This window comes from Podarcis gaigeae (assembly GCF_964106915.1).
Source record: "Podarcis gaigeae genome assembly, chromosome: 18".
NCBI classification, from domain to species: Eukaryota; Metazoa; Chordata; class Lepidosauria; order Squamata; family Lacertidae; genus Podarcis; species Podarcis gaigeae.
In genome coordinates, this window is record NC_139696.1 from 7,373,123 (window position 1) to 7,385,326 (window position 12,204).

Sequence of the window (12,204 nt, forward strand, 5' to 3'; positions counted from 1 at the left end):
CCACCATCATATGGGGACTTCGGAGCAGCTCCTGAAGCCAGACAGAGCCAACTGCTCCAGGCTGCTGAGACTGCCGCTGCTGCGTTTCCCGGGGACATTAGATGAAATCCGGGGACATTCCGGGGATGGAATTTGTCCAGGGACTTATTCGCAAATCTGGGGACTGTTGCCGGGAAATGGGGACATCTGGTAGCCCTATTCTAAAGGTAAAGGGACCCCTGACCATTAGGTCCAGTCGTGGCCGACTCTGGGGTTACGCCGCTCATCTCGCTTTATTGGCCGAGGGAGCCGGCATGACTAAGCCGCTTCTGGCGAACCAGAGCAGCGCACGGAAACGGCGTTTACCTTCCCACCAGAGTGGTACCTATTTATCTACTTGCACTTTGTCGTGCTTTCGAATTGCTAGGTTGGCAGGAGCAGGGACCGAGCAACGGGAGCTCACCCTGTCATTGCTGGGATTCGAACCGCCGACCTTCTGATTGGCAAGCCCTAGGCTCTGTGGTTTAACCCACAGCGCCACCCGTGTCCTTGCCCTACTCTAGAGGTCTGTTTTATTGCAAATCCGTGGTGGTTTTGTGCTTTGGGAGCAGCTAGCCATGTTCCCAATTTCAGCGCTGCTTGCTCCTGCGAGAGATTTGGGACAGTCGCACTGCTTCAATTCAAGTCAGCGCATATCCTGCAGCTTCCTGCCGATATATCCTGTGCTCAGAAGAAATCCCCCTTTAATTGCGTCACCTGTTTTCTCGCTGCACAGGAAAAGAGGTTCAGGGGTTAAGCTTCAGCGGACGATCACACAAACTTGTGAGGTGTTCACCTTTGACTCGCCTTCCTGGCCCTCCCGTTGCAAAGAGACCTTCCAAATCGTGGCTCCCGGGTGCGGGAAAGTGTGCGTTTAATTTAATTACTATTATAAGATTGGAAGAAATTTAAAGACTATTTACAGAAATATTGCAAAATTAATGAATGTTAGAAGGATGTCGGATAGAAATTAAGTGGTTTCCAGCTGCAATGCTTTAAGATAAATATGGGGGGGGAGGATTTAGAAATAGGTTAAAATTTATTAATAAGGATTTGCTGAACTAATAATTTGAATTGGAATACAAAAAAGGGGGTATGAGGAGGTCTGGGAAATAAGTTAATGAAAAATAAGTAAATGGAAATTTTATCTGTTGTTTTTTTTTTAATTATTATTATTATTGTATTTTTGTCATTATATTTTTTTGGGGTCTTTTTTATTTTTTGATTTTTATTGTATTATTATTGAAAATCTCAATAAATATTCCTGGGGGGGAAAATTTATTAACTGCCGTATCACTCAGGTTTGGGAGCAGAAGGGTACTCAGGGTGAGGATTCGGAGGTCAAATCCCGACTCAGATCGCCAAACCAGCTTGGAAAACAAACTCCAGGGCTCAGAAAAGCTGCCACGGGGCTCTGCTTTGCCGACGTGATTTATGGCCCAATCTGCTCTGGCGCCTAATATTTCCCTCGCTTGGTGTAACTAATTGGCTCGTTAGCGGGAATATTTATGCAGCTCCAGATCACGGCAAGTTGCCCTTCCATGGAACGGCTTCCTCCTTCAATTGTCAGCCTGCACTTACAATTTTAGCCGGGTTTTCCAGAAAGCTCAACTTTGCCAGCAGCGCAGCCGCAGAAGGGCTTGTCCCCATTGCAATCATAGAGGCGTATGGTGCCTGAGAGATCCGCTAGTCCAGCCCCCTGCTGGCTGCAGGGCCTCCAGTGCAACCACAACATCCCTGACAGGTAGCTGTCCCAGAGGGCCAATCACCTCCCAAGGAAATCTGTTCCATTGTTGAACAGCTCTTAATAATAATAATAATAATAATAATAATAATGCAATAATTTTTTATTTGTATCCAACCCTTCCTGGCCAAAGCCAGGCTCAGAGCAGCTAACAACAGGTAAAAACAGCACAGTGTACATAAAATCACGCAGTTAATTAAAATACGTTTCAGAATCAAATTAATGGCAACCATCGGGTTAGAGTTCTGTGAAGATTACAGAAGGAGGGGGTCAGACTGCCTTGGCCAAAGGCCTGGTGGAACAGCTCCATCTTGCAGGCCCTGCGGAAAGGTGTCAAGTCCCGCAGGGCCCTGGTCTCTTGTGACAGAGCGTTCCACCAAGTTGGGGCCAGTACTGAAAAGGCCCTGGCTCTGGTTGAGGCCAGCCTAAACTCCCTGTGGCCTGGGACCTCCAAGATGTTTTTATTTGAAGACCGTAAGGTCCTCCGTGGGACATGCCAGGAGAGGCAGTCCCGTAGGTCCGAGGGTCCTAGGCTGTATAGGGCTTTGAAGGTTAAAACCAGCACCTTAAACCTGATCCTAAAATCCACCGGGAGCCAGTGCAGCTGGTATAGCACTGGGTGAATGTGATCCCGTTGTGAGGACCCTGTAAGGAGTCTCGCCGCGGCATTCTGCACCCGCTGGAGTTTCTGGGTCAGTCTCAAGGGCAGCCCCACAATAATCAAGTCTGGAGGTGACCGTCGCGTGGATCACAGTGGCGAGGTCAGGGCGAGAGAGATGAGGAGCCAACTGCTCTTGTCATTGGAAGAGCATTTCCTAATGTTCAGCCAAAATCTGCTGAGTGCTACAGAGTTCTCCATGGGGAATTCTATAAGCAAACAACACAATCAAATTCAGTGACTATCAGCTGATTGGTGCTGACTCAAAGCCCTCGGCTGTCATGTAGAATTTCTACAGGGAGCACCACAGCACAGCCGATCCCAGTAGCCAAAGCAGAATCTGAAGGCAGTGCGGTGTAGTGGTTAAGAGCGGTAGTCTCGTAATCTGGGGAACCGGGTTCGCGTCTCCGCTCCTCCACATGCAGCTGCTGGGTGACCTTGGGCCAGTCACACTTCTCTGAAGTCTCTCAGCCCCACTCACCTCACAGAGTGTTTGTTGTGGGGGAGGAAGGGAAAAGAGAATGTTAGCTGCTTTCAGACTCCTTAAAGGGAGTGAAAGGCGGGATATCAAATCCAAACTCTTCTTCTTCCGCCCGCCCATCAGGGATCATCTCTGACTTCAAGCCTGCTGGGATCAGCTGCATTACAAGATTCCGTAGCACAGCTGATCCCTGCAGAGAGCAGAGTTTGAAGTCAGTAGCTGACTGGCGACAACTTCCAGCTGTTCCTTTGCAACACAGTCTGTAGAGCAGACTCATCTCAACTGAAAAGGTGACCCATCAAATTGGGTCTTCAATACAGTCATACCTCGGGTTACAGAAGCTTCAGTTTGTGCGATTTCGTGTTGCGCACTGCGCCGAACCCGGAAATACCGGAACAGGTTACTTCCGGGTTTCGTGCATGCACAGAAGCACTAAATCACGGCGCTGCAGGTTGCAAACGTGCCTCCCGCACGGATCACATTCGCAACCCGAGCATCCACTGTCCTGAATACAGTGCTCTACGTGGGGCTACCTTTGAAGGTGACTTGGAAACTAATCCAGAATGCGGTAGCTAGACTGGGGACTTGGAGCGGCTGCCAAGACCACATAACACCAGTCCTGAAAGACCTACACTGGCTTCCAGTACGTTTGCGAGCACAATTCAAAGTGTTGGTGCTGACCTTTAAAGCCCTGAATGGCCTCAGTCCAGTATATCTGAAGGAGCGTCTCCACCCCCATCATTCTGCCCGGAAACTGAGGTCCAGCTCCGAGGGTCTTCTGGTGGTTCCCTCACTGCGAGAAGCCAAGTTACAGGGAACCAGGAAGAGGGCCTTCTCGGTGGTGGCGCCCTCCCTGTGGAACGCCCTCCCACCAGATGTCAAAGAGAACAACAACGACCAAACTTTTAGAAAACATCTGAAGGCAGCCCTGTTTAGGGAAGCTTTTAATGTTTGATGTATTACTGTATTTTAATATTTGGTTGGAAGCTGCCCAGAGTGGCTGGAGACGCCCAGCCAGATGGGCGGGGTATAAATAATAAATTGTTGTTGTTGTTGTTAAGTTGTTGTTGTTGTTGTGTTGTTGTTGTTATACATACAGAGCTCTCGTCCTACCCCCGAAACAAACTTAATTCATGTTCAGTTTCGCTGGGGCTGCTTTCAAGGGGAGGTTCAGAGATCTTTGAACGAATTCAGCAAACACATTCATTCGAAGCTGAGCCAGCCCTCGTTCCTCGGGACAAACCACACGCATCTGGGTTTGGCAACAGTATGGATGGAGGTGGTCACCGCTGAAAACAATTGAGGCCTCCTTTTTTATCTTTCTGGTCTGCTCCTGTCCCTCCTTCCCTGCATCTCTCTTCCACAAGCTGCTCCGTAAATTATTCAGGTCCTCTTTGTACAGCTGTATGAAAGATTTATTCCCTTGGCAAGAGAGATGGCTATGTAGAGCAGGGTCTCTGGTTGCAAGCGACAGGAGCCAGCCGTCGCTCCGGTAATTGAGCCCCAAACAGAGATGTTGGCTTCCAAAGGGAAGCTAGAATCATACAATTGTCAAGTAGGAACGCGCCCTGAGAGTCGTCTTGTCCAGCCCCCTGCAAGTTGTAGTTGTTGTTATTTCAATGTATTAGTTGCTGACTACAGAAAGAGGGGAATGCGGGTGGCGCTGTGGGTTAAACCACAGAGTCTAGGGCTTGCCAATCAGAAGGTCGACGGTTTGAATCCCCGCGACGGGGTGAGCTCCCGTTGCCCGGTCCCTGCTCCTGCCCACCTAGCAGTTTGAAAGCACACCAGTGCAAGTAGATAAATAGGTACCGCTCTGGTGGGAAGGTAAACGGCGTTTCCGTGCACTGCTCTGGTTTCACCAGAAGCAGCTTAGTCCTGCTGGCCACATGACCCGGAAGTGTATGCCAGCTCCCTCGGCCAATAAAGCAAGATGAGCGCCGCAACCCCAGAGTCATCCGCAACTGGAACTAACGGTCAGGGGTCCCTTTACCTTTACAGAAAGAGGAGGATCATAGTTGTTGGTATCTGTCTGTCTCAAGAGGCAATGGAGTGCGCCTGCAGAGGTGAAGTCAAACCGCTGGGGAATCACAGCACCTGCTGTGGCTGCAGAGCTCAGTAAATTGTAACTGCTGTCACCTGTGTTAGCAGCACGGAAGTGATCTCCCTGGGCTGGGTGTTTGGAGGTCCTGGAGTGCTCAAATGACAGATAGATAGTCAAAGCTGGGGAGGAAATGTGGGAGAATCGTATGCTGAAAATGTTGTCTGTTAGAATAAAAGAAAATTATCATAAAGTAATTTGGAGGCGTGGGACGCAGGTGGCACTGTGGGTTAAACCACAGAGCCTAGGATTTGCCGATTAGAAGGTCGGCGCTTCGAATCCCCACGACGGGGTGAGCTCCCGTTGCTCGGTCCCTGCTCCTGCCAACCTAGCAGTTCGAAAGCATGTCAAAGTGCAAGTAGATAAATAGGTACCACTCCGGCGGGAAGATAAACGGCGTTTCCGTGCACTGCTCTGGTTCGCCAGAAGCTGTTTAGTTATGCTGGCCACATGATCTGGAAGCTGTACGCCGGCTCCCTCGGCCAATAAAGCAAGATGAGGGCCGCAACCCCAGAGTCGGACACAACTGGACCTAATGGTCAGGGGTCCCTTTACCTTTACCTAATTTGGAGGCGGTATTTAACACCAGTCAGATTAAATCAAATAAACAAGGAATATTCGGTGTTATGTTGGAGGGGATGCCAGGAAACAGGGGATTATGTTCACATGTGGTGGGGGTGTAAATATGTACAATTTTTTGGCAAATGGTGTTTAACAGAAATCACTGGGTTAACACTGACCAAAAATCCAGAGGTAGCATTACTAACAATTTATGATGGAGTGGAAGGTTTGCAGAAGGCAGCCCAGACATCTGAAGGCAGCCCTGTTTAGGGAAGTTTTTAATGTTTGATGTTTCATTGCATTATTTATTATTATTATTATTATTATTATTATTATTATTATTATTATTATTCTGTTGGGAGCCACCCGTTAGGTCCAGTCGTGACCGACTCTGGGGTTGCGGCGCTCATCTCGCTTTACTGGCCAAGGGAGCCAGCGTACAGCTTCTGGGACATGTGGCCAGCATGACCAAGCCGCTTCTTGCGAACCAGAGCAGCGCACGGAAACGCCGTTTACCTTCCCGCCGGAGCGGTACCTATTTATCTACTTGCACTTTGTGCTTTTGAACTGCTAGGTTGGCAGGAGCTGGGACCGAGCAACGGGAGCTCACCCCGTCATTGCGGGGATTCGAACCGCCGACCTTCTGATCGGCAAGTCCTAGGCTCTGTGGTTTAACCCACAGCGCCACCCACGTCCCTTTAAATAATAAATTGCTATTATTATTTTATTATAATAATAATAATAATATTGCTATTATGTCTGTGTGCTCTCTCCTTTTCCAGAAAAGATGGACACTTTCAGCACCAAGAACTTGGCCCTGCAAGCTCAGAAGAAGCTTCTGAGCAAGATGGCGTCCAAAAACATGGCCAGCATCTTCATTGACGACACCAGCAGCGACATCCTCGACGAACTGTACCGGGTCACCAAGGAGTACACGAGGAACCGCAAGGAAGCCCAGAAGATCATCAAGAACCTGATCAAGGTGGTCATGAAGCTGGGCGTCCTCTACCGCAACGGACAGTTCAACGCGGACGAGCTGGCCCTCATCGATCGCTTCCAGAAGAAGTTGCACGCTTTGGCCATGACCGCCGTCAGCTTCTACCAGATAGACTTCACCTTCGACCGGCGGGTCCTCTCCAACATGCTCAAGGAGTGCTCCGAGCTGCTCCACCAGGCGGTCAACACCCACCTGACCGCCAAGTCCCACTCACGCATTAACCACGTCTTCAACCACTTTGCGGACTACGAGTTCCTCTCGGCCCTCTACGGGTCTTCTGAGCCTTACCGCACACACCTGCAGAGGATCTGCGAAGGGCTCAACCAAATGCTCGACGAAGGGAACATCTGAGAGCTTGGCCCGCCAACTTTCAGAAAGCTTTCTGTGTTGGCAAGGGAACATCAGGAGATTGTTGTTTTGGTGGCCTCCACTTGGACTTCTCTATGCTGTATGGCATGAAGCAAGTTGTGGTCTTTTGGGGTCTGGCTTGGTAATGCTTAGGGGCTTGCGGGGAGGGGGTTGTTCCTGGTTCAAATGTCCGTCCTCCTCCTCCACTTCATGTGGGAATGTTAAGGATAGTAGGAGAGGATATATTGATTAAGTATTATCCTTCCTTCACTCACGTTAGTATGTCATGCAGCAGAGCAGATTCTCCTCAGTTTTGAATCTCTTTAGTTAAGTACAGTGGTACCTCGGGTTACATACGCTTCAGGTTACATACGCTTCAGGTTACAGACTCCACTAACCCAGAAATAGTGCTTCAGGCTAAGAACTATGCTTCAGGATGAGAACAGAAATCAGGCTCTGGCAGCGCGGCGGCAGCAGGAGGCCCCCAAAGTGGCGCTTCAGGTTAAGAACAGTTTCAGGTTAAGTACGGACCTCCGGAACGAATTAAGTACTTAACCCGAGGTACCACTGTATTCCAATCTGGCTTGCCCAAATGGATTATTCCTGGTGTCCCCTTTTATCCCTTTTAAAAGAATAAAGGCGGAAGAGTCTTTCCATAAAAGTAACAAGAAGTTTACTCACATTCAGTTCAGTTTGATCCCTGAAGGCAGACTTTAGCTTGTGGTTACAGAACACAGTGTGAGTTCATCCCTTATAGGGATTTAGCTCATGTGCTGCTGGCTGAGAGCCAGCAGACAGCAAAATACATTAAGAGAACAGCATCAAGAGAAGAAAATGGCTGCGTGACTTGGTTCTTTTATGGAGTCAGCCTGGGCTGCACCCATCTCCTAGGTCAAATGCTATACTGACTGGAGTACCATCCCCTGCTTGTGCCCAGTGGCATAGCGTGGGGGGTGCAGGGGGGGCCAGCCGCACCGGGCGCAACATTTGGGGGGGCGCGCTCGCACTCGCAGCTCTCTGCCCCTACCTGGCTCACTCACTCTCTCTCACTGCAGTGCTGGCTGTGTGAATCCGATCCGAGCTGCCGGGTCGCCGCCCACTGTGGAGGGGGAGGGTGCCAGGCGTGCGGAGCGGAGAGAGAGAGAGCGAGGGACTATCTGGGGGAGGGACAGTGCAGCGGCCGCCCAACGCAGCGCTGAGCGCGGGAGAGAACCACACCAGACCAGCCCAGGCAGCAGCAAGAAGAAGCTGGCAGCGGCGGCAGGTTAGGGGGTTAGGGGCGCAAATTACTTGCCTTGCCCCGGGTGCTGGCAACCCACGCTACGCCGCTGCTTGTGCCCACTCTAGGGAAACAAGGAATGTTGTATTTGACTGCTCCAATTGATTACATCATTCCCGGGAAATGAAATGGTTTTGCAAAGACCTTCCCTTACCACCAGATGGAAGGTGGGTCTGAATCCGGCCTTCTCCCAAGCATAACGTTTGCTTTGCAGGGTCATCAGGCTGAAAGACTCCCTGGCTTAGCATCCTGATTCCATAAGTGGGCATGCAGGTGGTTTGGGGAAGCCCTCGTGGCAATTTGGGCTAAGAGGTTGTCACACACACAAAAACAACCAACCCCTTCCTCTTCCAAAACACTGCAGGGTGGAAGGAAGGATTTATTCTGTCCTGCAGCTTAGCAGCACTTACTCAGATACAGTTTACAACCATAATCCAGCTGTTTATCAGCTCCATCTGGTACCCAGGCTGAGACCCTACCTGCCTGCAGACTGTCTCGCCAGACTACTGGACTACTGCAATGCGCTCTATGTGGGGCTACCTTTGAAGGTGACCCGGAAACTACAACTAATCCAGAATGCGGCAGCTAGACTGGTGACTGGGAGCGGCCACTGAGACCACATAACACCGGTCTTGAAAGACCTACACTGGCTCCCAGTATGTTTTCGGGCACAATTCAAAGTGTTGGTGTTGACCTTAAAAGCCCTAAATGGCCTCGGTCCAGTATACCTGAAGGAGTATCTCTGTCCCCATCGTTCTGCCCAGACACTGAGGTCCAGCTCCAAGGGCTTTCTGGCTATTCCCTCCCTGCGAGAAGCCAAGTTACAGGGAACCAGGCAGAGGGCCTTCTCGGTAGTGGTACCCGCCCTGTGGAACGCCCTCCCACCAGATGTCAAAGAGAAAAATAACTACCAAACTTTTAGAAGACATCTAAAGGCAGCCCTGTTTAGGGAACCTTTTAATGTTTAATAGGTTATTGTATTTTAGTGTTTTGTTGGAAGCCGCCCAGAGTGGCTGGGGGGACCCAGCCAGATGGGCGGGGTATAAATAATAAATTATTATTATTATTATAATCCGTTCCGGAGGTCCGGTTATAAACCAAAACAGGTTGTAACCCAAGGCGTGCTTTTGCCAATGGCCCCCCCCTCCCAAAAAAATGGGTTGTAATCCAAAAAAAGGGACACACACTTCCGGGTCTGACGTGGTTGTAATCCAAAACAGCTGCAAAGCAAGGTACCACTGTACCTTTGGCCAGTTCACAATCCTTTTCCTCGGTCCTCATTCCTTCTCCATGAATTTGGCCGACCCTTTTTAAAGGCGTCTGAAGGTCACAGTATTGCATTCAGAGAGAAAATAGACCTAGCACTGTGCTAGTTTGGTTTGGCAATGTTCACTGACTTAGTTCAGAAATCTCTGAGCTACACCTGGAAGCAGTTCCCAGAATTTTTGTTGAACAGAATGTGAATTAAGTTCATTTTGGGGTATAATCTGGAACGATTTCGAGGTCATCTTCAAGTTTATTCTTTTTACATGTGTTGTTGAGCTTTGTTTTGTTTTGTTTTGTTTTGTTTTTTACTCTTTAGACTCTTTGAGCCTTTAAGCTTAAAGATCATAATCGCCAGGGGAAATAAATTAAACCGTTCCACATTACGCTGTGTGTCTTTTGGTGTTTTCGTCGTCTTCTAGAGTATATTTCATACTTCAGTGAAGCATATGGGTGGGCAAACTAAGGCCCAGGGGCCGGATCCGGCCCAATTGCCTTCTAAATCCGGCCCGCGGATGGTCCGGGAATCAGCGTGTTTTTACATGAGTAGAATGTGTGCTTCTATTTAAAATGCATCTCTGGGTTATTTGTGGGGCGTAGGAATTCACTCATTATTATTTTTTTCAAAGTATAGTCTGGCCCCCTGCTTTGGGAAAGCCAGGGTCTTTTCCAGGGAGTCTTCTCTTCTCATGAGGTGGCCAAAGTCTTGGAGCCTCAGCGTCAGGATCTGTCCTTCCAGTGAGCACTCAGGGCTGATTTCCTTCAGAATGGAGAGGTTTGATCTTCTTGCAGTCCATGGGACTCTCAAGAGTCTCCTCCAGCACCATATGTGATTGTAAAACTGTAATTTGAAAAACCAAATTATTATTTTTATTCTTAATAATAATAATAATACAGTGGTACCTTGGATTACATACGCTTCAGGTTACAGATGCTTCAGGTTACAGACTCTGCTAACCCAGAAATATTACCTTGGGTTAAGAACTTTGCTTCAGGATGAGAACAGAAATCGTGCTCTGGTGGCATGGCGGCAGCAGGAGGCCCCATTAGCTAAAGTGGTGCTTCAGGTTAAGAACAGTTGCAGGTTAAGAACGGACCTCCGGAACGAATTAAGTACTTAACCCGAGGTACCACTGTAATAATAAGAATGAATAAAGATTTACATTGGGATCTGCTACCTCTGTGAACCTTGCCACCTGAGGCAGTCACCTCACCTTGCCTCATGGGTGGGCCGGCCCTATTGGGAAGATATTCCTGGAGTAAAGCCAACCCTTTAATCCCTGGAGGTCTCCCTTCTAAAAACGAAGCAAGTCAATTCAGAGATTGCTTGTCTCCCAGAATCTTGGAGCATCTTCTTTCCACACCCCACCAGCTGGCGGCGAACGCTGAGCAGCTGGAACGTCGGCAGCTGCACAGAAGTGCCGCAGAACGACAGGTGATTGATGCTGTCAGGGAAGGAGGCCAGAGATGTAGTGGCAATCCCTTTCCACTCGTTAGTCAGCAACCTGCTGAGAGCCTCGTTAATTACATGCCAAGGAAAGCGGTCCTCAGAGGAAGGACGGCTGCTCGCGGCGAAACAGAGGAAGATTCCCTACCCAGTCAGACTAAAGCACACTCCGCTGGTTAAAAAGTGTGGTTGCTGGTAACGCCAGGGTTGCAGGTTCGAGTTGCATATTCCTGCACTGCAAGGGGTTGGACTAGAGTCCAGTGTTTCCCAACCTTGTGCCTCCAGCTGTTTTTGAACTACAACTCCCATCATCCCTGACTAGCAAGACCAGTGGCAAGGGATGATGGGAATTGTAGTCCAAAAACAGCTGGAGGCACAAGGTTGGGAAACACTGGACTAGACGACCGCCAGGGTCCCTGCCAACTCTACAATTCTATTTTTCTATCTGTCCAAGAGGCTAATCTTCCCTCGGTAGAATTATGGATCTGGCGTAAAACACTTATTGGCTTCGCCCCAGTCTAATATCCCTAGCGTTGCAAGGTTGTCACACGAGCGCCCGGACTAAAATTGTCTATCAAAAACTTCACTCCTGTGGTTTACCACTGCAACAGCGACTCACTTTGGGTTTTAGTAAAGCAAACAGTCTAATTTGTCAGCGCCTAAATGATATCGCGGGTAGCACTGTGGGTTAAACCACAGAGCCTAGGGCTTGCCGATCAGAAGGTCGGCGGTTCGAATCCCCGCGACAGGGTGAGCTCCTGTTGTTTGGTCCCTGCTCCTGCTAACCTAGCAGTTCGAAATCACCTTAAAGTGCAAGTAGATAAATAGGTACCGCTCCGCCGAGAAGGTAAACAGCATTTCCGTGCGTTGCTGTGGTTCGCCAAAAGCGGCTTAGTCCTGCTAGCCACATGACCCGGAAGCTGTACGCCGGCTCCCTCGGCCAATAAAGCGAGATGAGCGCCGCAACCCCAGAGTCGGCCACAACTGGACCTAATGGTCAGGGGTCCCTTTACCTTTACCTAAATGATATCGAGCATCAAAACAACTTGGCCACAATAAGGAAATTTTGCCCGTGGTATGACTATTTTCCACCTTCCCATTTCGACTCTCTGGCACCCCATCTGTATCACCTAGCAATTGTAAAACATAGACACGCTTTTACTTTCGCAAGATTGAATGTCGTGCCCTCGGCTGGACTTGAGGGACGTTTCCAACAGATTCCACACGGAAAACGCTTATGTCCCTGTGGAGATGGCAGCACCAAATCGGTGGTGCATGTCTTCTAGGTTTCTGGGGTTTTTCCTGTT

At 49.3% G+C, this 12,204-nt stretch overlaps 2 protein-coding genes across 5 annotated transcripts in view; one reads left to right on the forward strand and one right to left on the reverse strand.

Moving 5' to 3' along the window:
* Positions 1–12,204, reverse strand: part of LOC310835517 (uncharacterized protein) — a 691,527-nt gene that overhangs the window by 530,859 nt on the left and 148,464 nt on the right. The window lies entirely within an intron of this gene.
* TNFAIP8L1 (TNF alpha induced protein 8 like 1) overlaps positions 1–12,204 on the forward strand; it is a 222,375-nt gene that overhangs the window by 5,820 nt on the left and 204,351 nt on the right. For 2 of the 4 annotated variants that reach the window (XM_083720806.1, XM_083720805.1), the window contains one exon: positions 6,346–7,826. In XM_083720806.1, the coding sequence (XP_083576932.1) occupies positions 6,351–6,911 (561 nt within the window). In that variant the 5' untranslated portion in view covers positions 6,346–6,350 and the 3' untranslated portion in view covers positions 6,912–7,826. Of the gene's footprint in view, positions 1–6,345; positions 7,827–12,204 lie in introns of those variants that run through there. The other 2 variants (XR_014559748.1, XR_014559749.1) reach the window with 2 other exon arrangements.